General features: G+C 57.8%; 1 protein-coding gene across 1 annotated transcript in view; it reads right to left on the bottom strand.

Annotated features, from left to right (window-relative positions):
• The window catches only part of SLIT1 (slit guidance ligand 1), a 65,234-nt gene extending 44,415 nt beyond the window's left edge, over nt 1-20,819 (bottom strand). The window contains exons 1-4 of the mRNA XM_055790209.1: nt 20,460-20,819; nt 8,027-8,098; nt 7,640-7,711; nt 6,920-6,991 (exon numbers count right to left, since the gene is read on the bottom strand). Coding sequence (XP_055646184.1) covers nt 6,920-6,991; nt 7,640-7,711; nt 8,027-8,098; nt 20,460-20,662 — 419 coding nt within the window. The 5' untranslated portion in view covers nt 20,663-20,819. The remainder of the gene's footprint in view (nt 1-6,919; nt 6,992-7,639; nt 7,712-8,026; nt 8,099-20,459) is intronic.
• Between the last annotated feature and the right edge of the window lie 567 nt (nt 20,820-21,386).

Below are 21,386 nucleotides of genomic sequence, written 5' to 3'. Positions count from 1 at the left end.
CTCCAGAGACTGCAAAAAGCTTATGGAGGTGCTTACATATAAAAAGGTCTTACACAAGTGTTTAACTTGTGAAGCTTTGAGGCTTGGCAGTACTCGGGATCCTTTAGGGAGTCTTTTTGGGCCCCCCAAAAAAATGCCAAGGTCTGTGGCACGTTAAGGATGGAGGAAGAAGGGGGAGAGCAAGCAAGCAGCAAGCAGCTCCCTGCACAACGGTGCCACTTCTCGGTTGGGACACCCAGCACAAAACCCCAGAGATGTCCTTACTGTGCCCGTAAGGATGTTGTCCCCATGGGGACAGCAGCGTGAGGACACACAAGCCTGCCTCAGCTTGGGCCCACTGCAGCCCCCTGAGGCCAGGGGTGCCAGCCCCAGCCCCTCGCTGCCTGCCAGCCTGCTGGGGAGGGGGCTGGCCACCCGCCTGCCTGGCAGCTCTTTTCCTAGGTAACCTCCCCACCTATTAGTGGCACATTTGTTTCCCTTCGTTTCCTTAGAGCTGTCACGAGCCACACTGACTCTTTGTTCCCGGGGGCTGCGGAGAGGCCTCCCTTCCCCCTCCCCATCCCCCTGGCTGGTGGGGGGCGGGGGGCTTGCAGCATGCAGACCCCGCAGTCCCTGCCTGCTACCAGGGTAAACATGCTCCCCTTCTTGATTGGTATTCGGGGGGACACATCCCAGCCTGCCCCCCCAGCCCTCCTCCGTCCCCAACAGAAGGGGCTTTGTCGGGGAGCGCGAGGGGGTACAGCACCCGGAGTCCAGGCGACAACGGCTGAAACACGGGCACAGTGACAGCAGGGACGCTTGGCCCTCGCCCGGCAAGGGGGGGGGGGATGCTGCCAGAGGGGGGAGCTAGGACAGAGACACAGGGTGCTGGGGAAGGGGAAGCAGGGAGGTTTGCTCCAGGGGCAGCTGCTCTCTGCTCTGACCTTGGCACTTTGCTCTTGGAGCACGGACCTCTGTGCAGGGACACCAGCACATACACACCTGTACGAAGAGCAAAGCAGCAAAGGTGCCTACGCTTGGGGAGCCAAAGCAGCTCTGCTCCAGCATGGAAAGATGAAAACACAATGCTGTGCCCGCAGGCCCCTTCCCACACAGCGGCTGCAGGCTCCCAGGCACATGCCAAGCTCGCCGGCTGCAGAACGAGCACAAAACCTCACTGGAGGTAGCGAACCTCAAGCCAAAGCCCTGACAGGAGCAGCCATGGGAGAACAGGGCAGGCGTCTGGCACAGGAGAGCCGGTCAGAGCCAGCCCACCACCACGGCAGGATTTTCAGAGAGCCAACATGCAGGCACACACTGAAAATCCCCCGCCAGATCAAAACCAGAGCTCAGGAAGGCAAGTTCCCTAGGCTGGGAGGGGAGCAGAGCTGTGGCACCTGCATCCCTCGGCCAGCATCTTCCCCGCACCCACACCTCCCACCTGGCACCCGCACGGCCACCCACCATGGGACAGCTCCTCTACCCAGCTGCCACCAAGCATGCGGTTTTTGTCCCAATGTTTCTTCATCTCTCCCTTCCCTATTCGGGGGTTTTCCCAGTGCACCACCAAGAGGAACGGTCACTGGTACAGTCTCGCAAGCAACACCTCCCACACACAGCCAGCCCCATCCGAGCGGGGCCTGTTTTGTTATTCCTTTCTCCGACAGCTCCTTTTTCACTTGTCACCCTGTTTTGCTACTACTCAGCTCACAGCTTCCTCCTGCGTGGTTGTGGTCCTCTCCTTCTTGAAGGATGTAATTTGCATTTTTCTCAAGTTATTTAGCAGCGCTCTATTTTTCTCTGCCTGCTTTTCTAAAGGCAATTAGGGTTGGGTTTAGCCAGATGCAGGGATGGTGCGAGGAACCTGACCCAGAGCTCACCATAAGGTAACCTCTCCTGCCCAGGCAGCGCACCCAGCTGCAGTGCTCCCTGCAGCTCAGCTCAAAACTCCCTCAACACCCAGATCATTAAACACCCCTGGTGCAGAGAGGGTCTGGATCAGCCCCTGGTCTCTGCCACAGCTCCCAGGCAGAAGTAAGTGCAGAGCATTGCTACTTCTCTGCTGGAGGAGAGTCTCATAGGAGCGTGACAATCCCCCAACTCCTACAGCATTTCACATGTCCCCGACTCAGAAAGCCACAGGTCCTGATTGAGATGTTAATGCTGTTTCCAGGGAGCCCCTGCCCTTACAGACAAGAGAAAGCAGCACCACCATCCCTCTCCCCTGGGCTTGGCTGCCAGCTCGGATGTGGCAGTGTCTCCACCATTTTTGCTGGCATGGGTCTGACAGGAACTGATGGGCTGTGGCCCATGTCCTAAATCTTCCCCCTTCTGGAGACAAGACCTTTTTTCCCCACTCTCTGCTCATTCCCTCTCAGCTCCCACTCTGCCAAGCATGGAGCAGCTGCTGTGGCTTTCGGCAAGGGAAACCTCTGGGCAGCTGCTCCTGGGGGGGGGGGATACATCCAGCCGGGATTGCTGCTCCTCTGTGCGAGCATCTCCCCAGAGCTCCTGGCGGCCAAGCGCCCACTGCTCCTCTCTTCCCTCATGCCAGCTCGGCTTCCCTTGGAGAAAACCACTTATTTATAGCCATCCTGGCTGCCTTTAGCACATTTTGACAGCCCACGTCTTTGCCTCCCTGACGATTCGCCCGCAGCATTTCTGTTCTCACCCTGCTGCTACAGCCATCCCAGCCTCCTCCCTACTCCTCGCATCCCCCACCCAGGACCCCCAAAAGAGCTTAGAAACAGCTTCAGGAGGAGGTTTTAAGGGGAGGTAGGGGAGAAGGGAGACAGGGCTACAAAGCTCTCCCATCTTTCCCCCACACCTCCCAAGGGAGCAGAGAGAAACTCAAGGGTGAGGGACCCCCCTCCCAAGGGAATAAAAAACTTCTGCCAGCTAAGGAGAGATGCTGAAGAGAGGTCTGCCAGCACCCCACCCCCACCCCCACCCCACTCCTGCCATGCCACAGGGCTGCACCGGGGTTACCAGTGCTGAGCCAAGATGTGCACAGCTGCAGGGCACCGGGGACCAGCGCTGGGCAGTGCAAGAGCAGAGGTCACTTTCTTGCCTGGGTAATCCTTGATGGAAGGAAAGATCCATTTTTTATCAGCTCTCCACCTCACAGAAGACGTGCTCTTCCCCAGCGAGCTGCGGGGGGACCTCAGCCCCCCCTCCAAGCCCATGACGCTTTGTTCTTCTGTCCAGTGCTGACAGTTTAATTAAACCCAGTTTGAGATGGGGTCACGGGGGTCAGGCGCTCTCCAGTGAAACCTCAGATCGGCACCATTTCCAGCCACCAGGACTGCTTAATGAGTTATCCGCTCGTTGTGGCGGATATAAATAAGGGAGGCCATGCAGAGAGTCCTGCCTCCCGGTCCCGCTGCTGAGGCGCTGGCACAGCCCCCCCACCCCACCCCACCATCTCAGACCAAGACGGGCTCCAGGCAGGCGTCAGCTCAATATTCCCAAATACCGAGGGGAAAACATTCATCTCCAGGCATCTCACCTCCCCCACGCCCTCACTTGAGGTTTGCTTTCTGCTGGCCCTTTCCTGCCATTCCCCAGATTATTTAAGCCCTGACGGATCAGGTTTAACTCCAACCCTTTCCATTATCCCAATGCACAAATGCTCTTTATAGCCAAGATCCAAGTAACTAATTGAAGCTCGAGCCAGGCTGGGAGACCATAAAGCACCACCAATGTGAATTAGGCTTTGACACTCAGAGCCAGAAGACAGGCAAACAGCTCTCCATCCCAACCTGAACCTGAGGTCCTCCCTCCCTGTGCTTGTGAGATATTTCCACGAGGCTCAAGGTACAGTAGAAGACCGATTTATGGGTATCACACACCCCACATTCAACAGACTTGCCTTAACCTGCTGCTGTGTTACTGATCTGTTGCTAAAGATGCATCAAGACTAAGGCCAAAAAAGCCTGGAGTGTCCAGGCCAGCACCCTGGTACACATCTAAGCAGCCACCCCTGGTTTCTGCATCCACCTCTGGCTTTCTGCTTCAGCTGCCACCCACCTGCCAGACCTGGCAGCCTCATTTCCCCGCTAAACAGATCTCAGCCTGACTGGTTCAGCCAGTTTCTGCTAATTCAAGACCTCCCAGTATCAAGGCTTGAGGACATGAGGACCTAGCAGGTACCCCTGGGAGCTTAAGGAGCAAGCACGCTGTGGGTGGCTGCAGTGGCCAGAGCAAGGGGAAACCTGCACAGGGCACTGCCTGCTAGAAATGGTCTGGACACCAGGATTTGCAGGAGCATAGTGCTGGTAAAAGGCTTCTCTTTCCATCCTATCCCAATCAGCATGGAAGCAGCCTGCTTCTGGGGCAGGGAGAGGGCACCAAGCAGCGGGGCCACCCCAGATCCATTTCAGCAGTTAAATAAGCACAAAGTCTGGTGGAGAGGCTCCGATTTCAGTTCAAGGCAAGCTGATTTCAATTTAGCTTAAACCTGCTCCCCACTGATTCATATCCCTGTAGCCTAAGCCAGGTTTGCAGCAATTTAAGAGTGTCCTTATGACCTCCTGCACCAGCCAGACTAGCACCAGTTCAGATCCCACCTCCTGCTAAGCCAGTGTAATGGTGTGTGTAGACAAGTTCTGCCCTGGGCACCCCCTGCCCCAACGCCCGCTCCAAACCATGCTCAAGCACCTCAGCAGCCATGAGGAGAGTGAACAGCAGGTCCTCAGTGCATAGGGCTTTGCTGCCCAAATGCAGCACCTGAGGCTCTGCCAGGGCAGCAGCTCCTGACGTGCTCCCCAGGCAGACCCCTGTGCTGCACCCCTGCCCTCACTGATACAGGCGACATGTCAGGTAATGCGCTGCAGAGAAGCATGACAGGTGGCTCAGTGGATCCCCAGTCCCACAGCTCATCACAGGGACCCTCTGCTCCAAGCGTGCATCAAAGCTCCCCAAGACACTGAACCACCTATAGCTGAGGAGCTGCAAAATCTAAGCCCATGCACACAGCCCCAGATTACACAAGAAAAGCTCTGGGTGCTGGTGTCCAGGCAGAGTTTGTAACAGCAGAGATGGCCAGAAAACTGCTTCAAGGCAGGGCAGGAGGTAATAGGTTTGAAACAACGACCACATCACTGGAAACAACAGTAAAGCAACAGGCAGAGGCTGAAATGCACCTGAACGTGGGGTAGCTGCAAGGAGCATCTTGCATACCCACGGCGGTACGGACAGCCCCATGCACACCATGGCACAGTCCCAGCTCTACATGAGCTTGAGGACCATGGAGGGGCACACAGCACAGCCCGCCCAAGAGGCTGCTCTGCTACATCCCCCCGACGAATTGTTGGGGTTTGCTTTTTGAAAGAGACTAGTATTAAAATCCAGGGAAGATTAAAAGGGAAACATTAACGTTGTAAAATAATTCTCTCAACTGTGTTTCTGTTATGCAATGGGCGGCTGGAGGAGGATGGGCCCTTGCTGGCGCCAGGATACAGCACAGCTGAGCTCAACAAATGCCATTTGATAATTAATTGAACGCCTGTGCTATCAGCTGCCATTACCTAGGCCCATCTTTGGCGCCAGTCCACCGTTTCACACATCCCATGCTGGCAACCCACACGGTGTTTTAACCCTTCATTACACCGCCTCCGGCTGGACTCTGGGACTGACTCCCTGGCACGGTCGGAAGAAAATGGCATCACTGCCGAGCAAAACAGCTCAGCCACAGCCTGCCTGCGCAGGCAGGGCTGCCTGGCCCTGACACGGCCATGCCTGTCCTGGCAATGTCTCAGCCCATTCAGCTACTTCATCCACTCCTACCCTGCCCCGGCAGGGATGTAGCATCCTCATTTCACAGCTGAGAAATGGAGACACAAGATGCAGTAAGCAGAGAGCTCGTGTCCCAGACACAACTGCCCTGCTCCTATGCACTGTAAATCAGCCATAGGGTATAAGCACATTCTCCAAGCTGTGGAGAGCACCCAGGTTCAGTCTGGCGTGCCCCCTCTCCTCCTCACGGCTTCCAGATGTACATGGTGCCTGACATAGCTGAGAGCTGGTAAATTCTTTGGTAAGAGGATTTCCTGCAGTTTGAACAATGCTGGCACTGCCAACAGCACCATTGCCCAAGCAAAGCAGCCCCAGGCAAGGAAAAGCCAATATGGAAAAGAGAATATTTATCAAAACCCCAGCAGCCCTCCCCAGGCAACCTGCTGCTGCACAGAGAGGAGGAGCAGAGGGGTCTGCAGAACTGGGGCTTGCGCAACAAGAGAAAGTCCTTGGGGCTGTTTCTGCAGGTGCAGAGGGACAGGCAGATGTGGGGGCAGGCAGGATTATGTGGGGAGGGGGCAGCAGGCACAAGGGGCTGGATCAGCCCCGTGCAGGGCTTCCCCCCCACCTTCCCCAGGCTGCCCCAGATACCGCCAGAAAGGCAGGTCTAGAGCAGGGCCGTGGAGCACTCTGTGCCCTGCAGAGGTCTCTGGGCAGGATGCAACCCCCTTGGGGACACCCTCTTCCACCCTCCCTTCATGACAACTCAGTCTAGAGCGTAAGGAAGGACACCCTGCTCCAGAGCCTGTGATCCACACCCAGAGAGGAGGCTGCAGGGCTCGCAACACCTCTGCAACTGGCACTGTGCAGGCACAGCCCAGCTCGGTGATGCCAGCCCAAACTGCCAGCACCTCCTCCCACATCCCCATGCACTGCAAGGATGTTTAACAGTCTTTAACAGCACTGGTCTCAGGTCTTCCACAAGGCAAAGCTGATTCCCTGCCATACTGCGTGCTGGGGTCTCTCAGAAACAGGGTGCATTCCCCCCCACGCTCCAGGGACTTGCTGGGACAAGACACCAGTAACCACCAGCACAGCTCCCCAGAAGCAGCACCCTCTGGGGACGTCAGTGCCCCTCCAAACCCCACAGCAGCCCCATGCCACAGCCAGGCAGGTGAGCCCCACCGGCACGGAGGGTACTTACAGCCGCAACAGTGCCTGGTTGTTCTGGAAGAGGAGCTCAGGCAGGGTGTGCAGCTGGTTGCGGTTCAGCCGTCTACAGGGAGGGAGGAAAGGGTTAGGGTTTCAGGGGAAAAGCAATCACCCCACCTGCAACCCAGCTGGCAGCTCCAGGCACAGCTGGATGCTTTAGCTCACTCAGAGGAGCCATTAGAGCAGAGCATCCTACCTAGAACGAAAATCCCTGTCCTGCTCATGGCACTACCAAGCGGGGGCAACCAACAGGGCAGTAATAGACTTACTCGCAATGTTGTAATTACATACAGACAGGACTCCAAGCTGTTAACTGCTGATTGCTGCTTAACTGTGCTGTTAACCTGCTGCTCGCTCAGCTCTTCCTATTTGCTTGAGCAGCTCGGGATTTTTAAACTGTTGAGCTACTTTACTGAGTACTGGACTGGAACTTACAGCTCCCTCGCTAACACAGGACACAGCTGATAGCAGTAAGAGTGATTTGTGTTTAACCTGCCCCTCACCCCAAAAGCATCAGAAAGGACTTTTAAGATCTATGGAAACAGAAATAGGTTTGCTTCCCACACTGTAAAATACTGCCGCTGCGCAGCAGAGAAGCTGTTTGAAGTCAGGCAGCACCGATACATTATGGTTTAAGGCAAAAAGGAAAGGATGCTTTCTGCGACTAAACCTGTCGGCCCTCACCAACCCGCCTCCGTGCCCAGGCACTCACAGCCGCTCCAGCTCCTTCATGTCATCGAACGCCCCACGCTCCACTGCACTGATCTGGTTTTCCATCAGCTGCCTGTGGAGAGAAGGGGTCAGCTTTCTGGAAAGGTGGTCCCCAGCACCCCCATCTCACTGGCCATGTCCCTGATGCTCCTCCAGACCCAGGGCCACCATGCTTCTGCCACCCCCTCAACCCAACCCAGCCTCCTTCTCCCCGCTCATTCCTGGTTGGAAGCCCACCATGCTCAGCCCAGGGCAGATGCCCTCCAGCCCCACTGCCAGATACCCAGGAAAAGGGCTCAAGAGCATCTCTGCCAGCCCCAGGAGGGGTCACAAGCCAAGCAGGGTGGCCACCAAGGTTGAGGCAGCTGGTCCCTTGTCAGGAACTCACAGGACACGGAGCTGCTTCAGCCCAGCGAAGTCGTTCTTGTTGATCCGCGTGATGTTGTTGCCGTTGAGCTCGCTGTGGAGAGAAGAGGCAGAGATCAGCAAGGAAGTGCTCAGGAGGTGGCCAGGCACTGGGGCTCCCCAGTAGCTCCCCAAAAAGGGCAGACAGGGCCCAAAGGACAGCAGTGCCTGCTGCATTTCTGTGCCCCTCACTGGGAATGGCAGGGCTGGCAGCAGGCTCTGAAGAGGACTCAATGGCCAGCAGCACTGGGTACATGAAGTCTGGCTGGCCAGGGGTATGTAAGCTGGCATCTTTCATGGACCATAAAGCAGTGAGGGGCAGGAGCTGCCCAGCAACCCCATCTCCCTGTGTCCACGCTGGATGCCGCTCTTGGGACAGAAGCCCCAGAGCCCCCAGCAATGCAATAAGCAGCCCAGTGACACCAGCATCTGCCTGGCTGGATGCACATTACCCCACTCTGGAAATGCAGCAAACACCTGGTAGAGTCATAACAAACACACAGAGCAGCTTAGAGAGGGCAGGGGTAGTAAGAAAGCAAACAGGTGTCCCTCAGAAAAGCAGGATCCCTCCAAACACCTAGCTGCCAGTCACCCACATGCATCATGACTGGTTCAGTGAGCAGCCATCTCACACCTTCTGCCTGGAGAATAAGCCATACTTCAAGTTTCACCTGCCAAGAGACACTTGCACAGGACAAGCTGCTTCTCCTGGCATCGCTCTTTCATGCAAAAAGCCCTGGGTGAGCACAGGGACAGGCTCTCTAGCCAGAAGATGCTGTCTCAGCTTGCTCACTCCACCGGTGGAAATAAGAGGAGAAGGCAGCCCGTGGGATGCCTACACCCATCCCATGGCTGCTGTCCTGCCCAGGCTCAGCTCAGCACCAGGGCAAGGTGTACCCCACTGCTGGACCCACACATGGCAGGGACTCTACTCCCAGCCTGCCAGCTACACCTCCCCGTCTTCCCCCCGCCATGCTCTCCAGCGTGCCCCTGCTAGGATTATCCTGCTTTAAAATATGTTGAGCCGGGAACTGCAGAGATTTGCGCTTCGCAGTCCCAGCTTTGCAGTGCCTTTCACATTACGGGCTGAGAGCACTGCAGGGAGAGTGGGACCATAAGCCCTGGGGCCCACAGTCTGCAGAGCTGGAGGTCCCTGTGCAGCACCCAGTGGCAGGAGAGAGCCTCCCCGCTCAGCAGCACAGAGCACACCAGTGTTTGCTCCTTGCCAGGAGGCCGATCTGCCCACGGCATGGGCTGGGGACAGAGGATGCCCACGCAAACAGACAGCCCAGGGAGGGCTCACATGCTGGAGACCCGCTGCCTGCACTGAATACAGACACAGAAATACAGAGGAAAATAAATAAACTACAGGAGCAGGAGGTAGTCAAGGAAAGGACAAGCTGCTAGAGCCAGGGCAGGGGAGAAGCAGGAGGGTGCCACCCCGGAGCAGGTCGCGGTGCCTGGGCAGGACTCCAGCACCCAGGGCTCTACAACCCCCCCAGCCCCGGCAGCAGGACCAGCGAGCTGTAACACCCCACAGCACACCACGGGCTGAACACAAAGTCCGTCATTCCCAGTCAGAGCCCAAGTCTCCCTCCCCGGGCTCTGCGGCCATGCAAGGGGCCGAGGTCAGTGGCAGGCTGGCCCCGGAGCTGCTGAGCAGCGTGCAGGGCCGCCCGGTGCAGCCCGCGCAGCCGCGCACCCCGGGGTGCTGCCATTGTCCTGCTGAAATGGCTGATAATGGCTAATGAGTTCCAGCTCGCCATTATAGGCTCCTAATTACACCGCTATTCAGCGCCGAGATTGCCGGGCCCCTGCCATTATCCGGCCGTGTGTGCCTGTGTTGGGAAGGAGGTTGGGAGAGCACGTTACTAGGACGCAGATGAATGCAAGCGGGAATGAATAGAAGTTGCCCGGCCCCAGCGATTAAACCGAAGCCCGTGCTCGGGCTCTGCAGCCCCACGGCTCTCCCCGCTCCCCATGCGGCCAGCACGCAGCCTGCACATCTGGCTGCCGGGGATGGGGCTCCAACCCGCAAGATCGCACGCTGCAGGGCTCAGTCCTGCCCCGCTCCCAGGGAGCAAAACCCACAGCCAGGCTTTAAGTCCCGGGCATGAAGCACTGGAGTGGGTCATGCATGTTAGGGACCTCTGTTACTGCAAGAGGGGTGCCTCGGTACATGCAGATGTGTGCCCACCTCCTGATGGACCACAGCCTTGGGGTCAGCTAAGGGCACGGAGAAACCCCGGCTTTGGGAGTGGTTTTCTCCAAATGTCCTAAAGGGTCCTGGCCAAAGCAGATTGCCTGGGAGCTCCCCAGGGCTATGCTGGAGGTAACAGCACCCATCCCAGCTCCTGGCAAACAAGGGTCCTCATGTTGCCTTCTTTTAAACACACCTAACATTACTTGGGCTGCAAATGTGCAAGTGGAAGTTAGAAAGTCTCCGGTATTGCAGACAGAGAGAGCAGAGAGGCTTGATTTAAAAACTGCTCAATCTGAAAGGCAAAACTTACACCTCAGCCTGCAAAGCTCCAGGTGGGCTCGGACACCTCTGGGGTCCTCAGAGCACCAGCACCCCAGAGCCTTAGCCAGAGGCAGAGCACAGGCCAAGCAGCGTGGATACATGCAGAAAAACCAAAGAGCCAGGGACTGGACACAACCACTCCCTCCACAAGCCCAGACCAGGCACCTCCTGGGACAAAGCAGCCTGAACATTTCCAACACCAGGAGGCACAAGCAGGATGCACTGCCCTGGGGACAGACCACCCCGGGGGGCAACTGTGCTGCCCAGCCCAGCTTCCACTCCCTGCACGCTCTCTGAGCATCCTCAGGGAGCTCCAGCACTGGGGCTGCACTGTCCCCCAGCAGGGCAGTGTCCCAGGGCCCCATCACAGCTCCCTCGGGGACTGGCCCTGCATGCTCCCTGAGAACTGTTCTCAGCATTCCCCCTTGCCTTTGTTTGGGTAAATGATGGCCTTTGCAACCAAGATGGGAATGAACAGCAGGTAAAGCTTATTTGTAAGGATGCCGAGGCAACACTGCTATTTAACTTTGTGCCATTTTCTCCCCCTTCTAAACCCCCTTCAGTTCCTCACGGAGATAAATTACAGTTTGCTGTGCCCAGAAAGCCAGATCCCCGCTGCTCAGCTGCTCACCCGCTGCCTCCGTGCCCTTTCCTAGTGAAGTGAAACACCCTGCCCTGCCCCACACAGCAGAGCTTCAATAAGGACTGCTGTGTCTGGGGAGCTGCCTGGCAGATTGGTTGCATTTCTGGACTGTGATTTGAAAGTAGAGATGCAGGGTGTGCTTTTTCCCTGTTAATCCATAGGGGTTAATGCAGAAAGCATCCTCACGTTCATCCAGGATGCCCTCCAGCACCCCAGATCTCACTGGAGAAAGAATTTTCATTTGCAACCTTCAAGTTTCAGAACCCCTGCCTCCCTTTCTCCCTGGGAAGAGGAAAGTCATTAAAACAAGCAGTCCCTTTCCTATGTTGCTTGTGGATCATCCTACTCCCAGATGGGATGTCTGTGCTGCAGCAGGGTTCGTTAGACTGGATTTGCATAGTCTGCGTTTATATTTGGTTTCTAGCTTTGGATGGCTTATTCCATTCCTGGGAGGGTCTGATGCGTCTTTTCCCTTTGCAGGGTTTAGAGCTACACTAACTCAGTAACAACCTCAGAGAGTGCAAATGCTGAGAGGTAATTTATTAAATACAGCCAACATGAGTGATATTTCCCTGGGCACTGATTTATCAGGAGCGGGAAGGAGAAGGAGCCGACAGCACAATCCCACTATCTGTACTCCACTGCAAAGCATCAGCTATTCGGCACACACTTGACTCCTGTCCTTGTGCTCAGCTCAGCTCTGCTCTCCCACCAAGGCAGAATTCCTAATTGCTGTGCTCCCCAGACTCCTGCTTTTAAGAAGGCAGAGGGAAAGTCTGCAAGACAAAACCCTGCATTTGCACCCACAAGTGGAGAAATGTGTCCCGGCCCCATCAGCACCAGCATAGTGTGGGTACCCACAGCACCCAGGCAGTGACTGCAGGGGCTGGTGGAGAAGGTGTTCGATGCCAGCAATGCCTGCAGCCACCCATGCTCCTGTGGTCCCCACTCCAAGGGCCACCACTGACCTGGTGCCCAGCACGGCAGTTGCATTGTTCGTATGATGCATCGCACCTTCCATGGTCCCCATTGCCCTGCTGTTCCTGTCCTTGGCTCAGGGGACCTAGGGTCACAGCTCCCCTCCCAGTGGCTCTGTAGCCGTCATCCCAGAGCCCTAACCCCAGCTGGAGCCAGCAGTGCCAGACAATGATCAGGGAAGCAGAGAAAAGAAGGCTGCAAGGTCATGCACCCCATAGCAGTATCTCTGCAGCCCTCCATCAATCCTGACAGATGCATACATAGCTCCTTCAGGGACAGGGACTGACACTCCCCCACACCCTATTCCAGCATACCACTGCTCCTGCCTCAAGGACCATTTCCCAGACTCTGACCTGAACCCCTCCTGCTGCAGATGAACCCCATCCCTGCCTGCTCCGGCCACCACGGTGCAGACACCAGGCTGCTCCCTTGCCCAGGCAGGTCTTGTCTCCCAGTCCTGTTCTCCCCAACAAGCCCCCAGCACTAGGGACACAGCCTTCTCTCGGGGTCTCTCTGCCTTGCAGGGGCAGGACCCACTCGACTTGTGCTCCCATCCCACATCTGTGCTGTTGGTGATGCCCTCTCATCAAACACCTTCCTCAAGTCCCCAGGCAACAGCAACCTTTTTTGTCAGCCCATTCCTTCTGCTTGCCAACACCACTTCGAAATCTCAGCCTGTCCTCCAGCCCTCTTGCACTTCTCCCAGCCTGGTGGCATCTGCAAATGTCATAAGCAGCTTGTGTCCCATCACGCAGACTGCTAATGGAAACATGGACAAGGCTTAGACCCTGGACTGACCCCTGCGCTCAGCACCGGGGGGACAGAGCAGCTGCAACCTCTCATCCTATACTTTTATTGCATTTTTCAAGTCTGAAGATTTCATTCGGCTGCTTGAATGTAATCAAGTCCCAGCACAGGCTCACTGAGCTGCCCCAGCAGTGAAAGGCAGGGCAAAGCCTTTCCAGTCCCTGGAGAGCTGGTGCCCCCCAGCACCAGCATGGAGGGATGCTCATCACATCTGCCAGCTCCATGCAGCCCATGAGGGCATGGCTCGATGCTAACCCCATCCCCTCCGAGGTGCAAGCAGGGTACAGGGTGCTGCTGCTTGCTGCTCAGGGAGGGGGCACTGGGCACCCACACCCTGGGCTGACACAGCTGCACAAGCAGCTCAGCACCTTCTCCTCCTATTCCTTCCTATCCCTGCCCTGACTAGATCCTTCAAGACAGAGTGAGGGTGCCCATGGGATTCATCAAAGTCCCTTTAAGGGTGCCATACACCCCAGGGTGAACGCCTTGCCAGCACCCCCACACCCCCTCCAGGCACCTGCAGGGTGATGCACCCAAAGTGGAGAGCTCCAACAGCAGCAATGTCCTATTCGGGCTCAGCTCAGAACAACTGCCCTTAGCTGAAGGGGAACCCAGCCCCAAGCACAGTGTGGGCCCCCAGAGCACAGGAGGCTCCATAAGCTTTTATGAGGTACTAAAGCAGGTTAGCATCACAATAAATTTTTAAGCGTTACAAACAGCATTGATTGTGCAAGTAACAGTGAGGATCCCGAAGGCTTTCTGCTCTTCCTAACTTCTCTCTAGGGTTTTCATGCCACAGCCATTAGTGGCTGGCAGTCAGGGAAAGCTTTAAGCTCACGTAGCATCATGGTGTCACCTCAGTTTAAAAATAAACAAATCACTTCCCTCAACCCTGGTGTGACAGAGAAAAGGCAGCAGGTCATTTCTGATTCACAAATGGGGAAACTGAGGCTCAGCCAAGAAAACAGAGTGGCTGGGATACCCCCAAAATTTGGAATTTTGTGCTGTGCTGAGTAGCCTGGCAAGGAGTATCCCTGCTCCCATGGCTCCTCTGCTTCCCTTTGTCCCGCCACTCAGCAGACTGAGGCTCAATCCACCTTGCATCTTCCTCAGCAAATCGCCTTTGCTCATCCCTTCTGGAGCAGCTCACAGCAGGGATGGTAAGACAAGCGCACCCAAACTGCTCGGTTACAGATGCCTGCTCGACCCCAGACCAGCTGGGTCTCCAGGAGCATTCCATTTTGAAACTGGGGCTTCTTCCTGCTGAGAAATATCCAGAGCCAGGAGCTTACATCTTCTCCCACTCCTGGTGCCCAGGGCTGCTCCTCAGCTGCATCGTTTGAAAAATTAATCTTCCCTTTTTTCTGATCTTCCTCCTCCTAGCAGCCTCTCTCCCCCATAGGACACTTGCCTCTGCTATTTTGAGCAGCAAGTGCATCCAAAATGCATGCCAGGAAAGCAGATACTCAGCACAGCTTCAGAGCCTGCATGTGGCAGGGAAGCCTGAGATGGTCCCAGAGGGGACAGCCTGGGACCAACCCTGCACCAGCACCACAGAGGGGTTTCCTCCATCCCACCTCATTCCCTTCCCACTTCCAGAAGCACTGCGACCCTAATGACCAGGCTACAAACTGTCCGTCCCATCTTACTGCCCCCATTGCTAACTGCAGCCTGGTGCCATACAGGAGGAAAACCTCTGCTCGCCGCTCCCACCACTGCAGCCGTCCCTGGATGTCCCCCAAGTGGGGACAGGGGCCAGCTGCCAGAGCTGGCCTTGGAGCTACTCACACTGGAAGCCTGCCAGGGAGCAGTGATCTGGGTCTGACATCCCCCAGGACGGGGCCATTTGCTAATGCACAACTGGTTTTTTTATTGCCTTTCAGCAAAACATGCACAGAAATATCTCCTTGCCTTTCAGGTTTTATGAAGGGTTATCTTTATTGCTACCAAAATAAAGAGGATGCATCTGCGGCACTAAGTACCTCTGGAGCAGGCAAGGAACCATGAAGGACTCGGATGTGAGACAAAGACAGGCTCCTTGGTTGCCCACCTCACCCTCCTGTGCACGCACACACGCACATGTCCTGCTCCAGTGCTCGCCTTGCCTGCCTGTGCCAGCTCCCCGGGGAGCAAAGCAGAGCAAGGAGGCAGGAAAAATCCCTCTCAATGCAGGTCACGGGCTCATACACCTTTCTGCAGGTGGGACACCCTTTCCCTGCCCACACCACCTTGGTGGCAGTCTGAATCCCCTCTGTTCCCCTGGGCTGCGGGCTCTGCTCCCACACAGGGGTTTCTCCAGCATCCTTTGCATTTTATAGCTGCCTGGCTCTTCTGCTAGCCGGAGGTTCAGTAGGGAACAATGAAGTAGGTGAGCACGAAACTCAGAGCAAATGCATGTCCTGTAATAAGTCAGCTAGGCCATTTCTCTGCGTGCGTGTGCATGGGGTACCATCCTGCACCAGCAACGTTGCCACCATGCCCAGCTCACCCCATGGCTGCAGGCTGTGAGGACAGCGGGCGGCAGCAGCGATGGCATTTGAAGGTGCATGTGAGAGACACACAATTAAAGCCAGGAACAATTCCCTCTCCTCACTCCCACCTCAGTGGTGAGGAATTGCTGGCAGCACAATGCATCACCCTGGAGGAGCAAAGTGGCAGCACATTTAAGGCAAAAATATCTATTTGAAAGGATGCAATAAAACAGAGCCAGAGAAGGGTTTATAGGGAAGCAATTGCTGTGCGGGGTGAGAAGTGGTCACCAGAGGCCAATCCGCCTGGCTTTATTGCCTGTTACTGGTGACTTTTCCCAACCAGGGGACAATAGATCCTCCACTATCAGCCTCAGCTCCAGTCAATACAAACACGACATAGTTTTTTAAACTAATATTTTTCCAGCATGCAATTCCATGGAGAGCGAGAACACAGCGTTACCATGGCAATATATAGACAGCATCTGCCTTGGACGTAGCTGAAGGGAGAAATTGGAATAGAATTGCAAATTTCCTCTGTCCGGGAAGGCTCCCAAGGAAGCTACCACAGCGGGCTGAGCAGGCTGCCTTCCCCAGCCAGCCCGCATCCTCCCAGTGCCCAGCACAGGCTTTCCCGAGAGCCGAGGGCAACGGTGCTGGCTGAGCACTATCCCAGCTGGATATCAGTCTTGCATACTGCCCCAGAGCTCTGCAGAGCCTGCACACCCCCTCACTGCCTCTGCAACCAGCCTGACCAACTGCAACACAGAAAACTTGCCCAGGCACCTCAGGAAGGAGTGAGGTTGACCCCTTCAAGGTGCTTCCTAAGAATTAACATTCCCCCAAATCCCCCAAGAAGGCACAGCCCAATAACCGGTCTTGAATGCATGAGTGCTGCTGCGATACACCAGCCTTGCCGCTGCAAGTTATTTTGATTAACCAGCTAGAGGGAGATGCAGGTGCATGAATTAAATATGCTCTGAACAAGAGCTCGCTGCTGTAATTTCGGCAGGGGATGGTTAGGCTGCACGCGAGTGTGCTTCAGGTGCAGCCACCCCAGCATTGCGATCCAGCATCCAAAGGCTGGAGCTCAGCACCCCCTTCCTCTGCCAACACAGATCGGGGGAGATGGCAGAGCTTGCTGTGGTCTGGATGAGGCCCATTTCAGCACAAGCAAACCCCAGGCTGGGGGAACAAGGCAAACGGGAGCCCCTTCCAATGCTGAGGGCAGGGACTCTGGGAGGGGGAAGAAGGAGCCAAGGGGGATGCAGTAATGGAGACCCCCAAACTCAGCTCTGCTGCCCCCCACGTCAGGGAGAGGGGCATTGCCCAGCGAACAGTGAGACGGAGGGTGTTCAGCACACCAGAGAGGAGGCAAAAGGGGTGAGTGGTGCAATTTTCAGCTGTCAGCTGAAAACTCCAAAAGCAGGAGCAAGTGCAATACCATCAAGCTCATTCGCTCCTCACAAGCAAAGACCTGGGCTGGAAACAGCCATTTGACAGTGGCAAATTTGTACCGATCCTGCTTGCATGGGGAGAGTGACCCATCGCCCCAACAGGGCAATCTGCTCTTCAGAGGCACTTTCAAAGAAAGAAAGAAAGGAAAGCAAGCAAATGGGAAAGGGAACTGTGCCCCTCTCCCACGGCTCTCCTCCAGAGGCTGAGACCTGAGGGACTCCCAGTAGCAGATAACACTGTAGAGCTGGAGGATTATCACTCCATCCTGCCTACGATGCCTCCAGGACCTGCTCTATCATGCTTGCCAGAGGCGTAGGCAGGAGCACAGGCAGCCTTGCAAAGTGCCCGGAGATTTTGCTGCTTCCCGCCTTGCTGCAGCATAAGCCTCTCCGCTCAGTGCCTGATCCAGGCAGGGGGAGGGTGCAGGCACCGACTGGTGTTTACGTCGGGTTGCAGACTAGAAGGCACTTCAGGAGTGATGTGCTGTGCCCTGTTGCGAGGAAAGAGTGGTCCTGTGTCCCCCCATGCAGCCACCCTAGAGATGTCTCCAGCCCTTTCCCTGCATCAGCAGCACAGCACTTGGGAGACATCACAGACAAAACCTTCAAGCAGAAGACAGTTTCTCCCCAGCCCATGATTATCCACAGCTGCAGTGACTCCACAGGGCAAATCATTCCCCCTTCTTTAAAGCAAAAGGGTGTATTTCAAAAGCGATGGAGCTCAGACCTCACCACAGGATGCTGCTGTCCGAGTCCCCAGGATGACTTTGGCAGTGCCAGCATGCGTGGCCACAGCAGCAGTGCTGCCCTGTCCAGGGGTTCAGCCCATGCCACCACGAGGCTCACCCAGCTGGGAGCCCGGGGAAAGCCTGGAGCCTCCAAACACCATGCTGGCTGCCCCACAAAACTGCAGGCATGCAACAGGTGGGAAACATGACAGCGGGGACACCACTGCTCACCAGCACTGTGGGACACATGGTGAGGTCGGCATTGCTCATCCTGTGCATCTCAGGGCTTGGGAAAAATCCTGGAGCTCTGCAGGCAGCGGAGGGCACAAATAAGAGGTTGCTGGCTTCCCAAAGAAAGCCAGCCCCTGGAGACAGCGAGTCCCAAGCACAGACCCTACTGCAGGCTCCCCGGCGGTTGCTAGCTGACCCTGCTCCATCAAGCAGTGAGAAGCTGGAGACTGCGAGGTTGCAGCCTCTTTACAGAGAGCTCGAACTCGCTTACAAGCTGTTACAGCAGGAATTCACTGCTCAGAGACAGACTTGCTCTGCACAGACACCCTCAAGCACCTGCAAGGGCGTGCAACACAGTGGGAAGTAGTTATCCAGCAGACAACACCCGTGAGAGAGCAGCACATCTAGCTCAACCCAGCCAGCAGATCTGGCATCGGCAGCTGCATGAACAGGCAGAAAACCCAGTGTCACCGAGTGGTGACAGACATGGAAGACCAGGGCAGTGGAGGCAGAACAGAAGACAGCAAGCAGAATCCGCTGCCGGAGGGGAGAGATGCCCTGCAGGGCAGGAGCCAGACACCCACCCAAGGGCATCCTTCATCAGTCCACTCCAGCAGCGTCTCGTCTGAGTGGTGCTGCGCACCTGCCCGGCAGGCAGAGGCGGGGGCTCGCTGCCCGCGCTCCCCAGCACCCTGCCCCCGGGTGCGTGGAGAGCTGATGCTGCGGAGCCCACTGAGCTCCCCAAGGGGCGGAAAGGGCTGGTGCAGGCTATGCGCAATCCTTCCCCCCCGCCCTGGGCACACAGGAAAGGGGGCTCCTGTCTCAGAGCTCATAAACCGGCTCTATGGGGCCACAGCTCACGGCACCCTGGTTGCCGTGCTGGGTAATCATCGTTTGTATGAGGATAATTACGGTGGGAGAAGAGAAACCTCCACCGAAGCAGTGTCCCGCAGAGCTCCCGGTGCTGCATGCTGGGTGCAGCGCTGGCAGCTGCCAGGCTGCCTGCGGTCCCTGCCCGCGGGGTCTCTCCCCAGCTGCAGGCAAAGGGCACGATCAACCCCCGGTAACCGGTAACCGGAGGCAGCACAGCACACGGACAGGAGAAACACCGTGTGTGTGGCTGTCCCAGGACCCATCCTGCAGCTCTGCCACCCAAGGAGGCAGCAGCCCAACGTTTCCCCGTGCTGCACGGGGGATGTCAGGGCAGCCTGGCCCCACTGCTGGGGCTGGGGGGCAGGGGGTACTGTGCCACCAGGCTCCACCACAGGCCCTAGGATGGGGCACCTGCTGTCCCCCAGCGGAGAAGAGAGGCTGGGGACAGCCCTGCTTTTCTGCCGGGATGGGGGACAACTGCAAGCTGGGAACCTGGTACCAGCAGCGGGTTGGACATATTCAGCTCATGCCCCTCTCCCTGGAACAGGGACCTGGTGCAGCCACAGGGCCCCCAAGCAGGGAGATCTGCCCAGCTGGGTGCAGCAGCAAAGGGGCACCCTGCTCAGGGGACCTCAGCGGGCACCACAGGACCCCTGCAGCTGGCTGGACCGTGACTGTGAGAATAAAGCTTTTCTTACAGGAGTCCGGCCAAGAGAACCAGAGACACCCCCAGCACTCCTGGGGTTGCGGCAGGGACTTTGATGAGCAGTAACATGCAGGCACAGGGGACTGGCAGGGCTGGGTGAGTTGTGTGCACAGCTGGAGGCTGGTCACACTGGGAGTGTTCCCAAGGGGAGCGTGGGGGAATGGGGCCTGATCCTAGCACCATGTGCAGCACTCCCAGGAGGGCTTCTCAGGGACAAAGGGGTGCCCAGAACGGGTAGGGTCTTGGAGTGCCAGGGACCCTGAGGCAACCCCTCCAGACATGTGGGTACCCCATGACAAGTCACAGCAGGGGCTGCCACACACCTGCCATGGGGCACACAGCCCCACATGTGCAGCCCATTCTGGGCTGCCCCAGTACAAATGTCCCCCGCTGGGGCAGCCCACACCCTCGGACACAGCTCTAAGCCAAACCCTGCTCTGCACGCTTGCACACACACCAGCACACACAGGCTCTTGTGCATGCCAGACCCCTTGCACACTACTCCTACAGATGAAGGGTTGGACGTGCACACTGTCCCAGATGGCTCTTGCACACACACTGCTCCCCATCTTGACAGGCTATTGCACCCCTCCCATGGAGGGGATGATGCACATACACCCACCCAACAGGCTCCTGCACCCGCGTGCCTTGGCCAGGCACTTTTACACACACCCAACCCCACCACCGAGTGGGATGCTGTACATGCGCCCACCCCACCAAGTCCTTGCACAGGCACCTTTCGGGCAGGCATTTGCACAAGTACTCCGCTTAACAGACACACTCATCCTCCTTGGACGGGCACTTGCACACACACCCCCAGATAGGCTGCTGCACACACGCCCACACCCCGACAGGCTCTTAAACATGTACCCCCCGCGCTGGGCACTTGCACACGCACCCCCCAGGACAGGCACCCGGTCCCAGCACCCTGCCGGGCTCTCGCACCCGCCCCGGGCCGCCGCTCCCCCCCGCCGGGCCGGACAAAGCGCGGCGGTACTCACAGGCGCTCGGTGCCGCGGGGGATGCTCTTGGGCACGGCGCGCAGGGCCGTGCCGTGACAGTCCACCGTGGTGCCGCTGCAGGCGCAGAGCGGCGGGCAGGCGGCGGCGCGGCCCCGGCACAGCGCGGCGCACGCCAGCAGCCAGGCGGCGGCCCGCAGCCCCGCCGGGACCCCCGCCGCCCCCCCGGGGGTCGGGGCCGCCATGGCAGCGGGCAGCGGGGTTAGGCAGCCAGGCTGCCGCGCATCACCGGGGAGCGGAGCGGAGAGGAGCGGGGCTGGGCTGGGCTGGGCTCGGCGCGGCTCGGTACGGCTCGGCTCCGGGGCGAGAGCCCCGTCGGCGCACACCCGGGCGCTCTCACTGCCGCCCCATCCCGCAGCCCAGGCACAGCCTCCGCGCTGGCTCCTCCCTCCCGCCCTGCCCGCCCCGACGGGCCCCCCCGCCGCCGCCACCGCCCCTCCCCGCGCCCCCGGCACCGGCGGCTGCGGGGCTAGGAGCGGGCCCGGCCCGGCAGGGCACCGGCACCGCGGTAGCCGGGGCCGTCGGGGCTCAGCGCCGCCCCGGCCGTGCAGCAAGGTGGGCTCCGGCTCGGTCCCCCCACCCGGGACAGCGGGGTTGGCCCGCGGGCCAGCCGACCCCCCGCCGTGAGACGGCTGCGGGATGCCGGGGCGCAGCTAGGCGAGTGGGTGGCGTGCGGGCGGAGGACCCCAGGGACTGGCAGAGAGCGGAGAAACAGCCTGCGAACCATGCAGCGGCCGGCAGACCATTCCCACCTCTCCTTGGGGGGTGCCGAGAGCTTCTGCATCCCCTGGTGTGTTCCAGGAACCCTTGGCCTGTCTCCCACCTGGCAGCCCAGAGCCCCATCCCCATCATCCAGAGCCCAGGTGAGTGTGGGGACCCGGCGGCCCATGGGGACCACACGGCAGGCTG

This window comes from Falco peregrinus, chromosome 1, assembly GCF_023634155.1.
Source record: "Falco peregrinus isolate bFalPer1 chromosome 1, bFalPer1.pri, whole genome shotgun sequence".
NCBI classification, from domain to species: Eukaryota; Metazoa; Chordata; class Aves; order Falconiformes; family Falconidae; genus Falco; species Falco peregrinus.
Note: the sequence above shows the minus strand (reverse complement) of the source record. Positions and strands in the feature narration are given on the sequence as shown.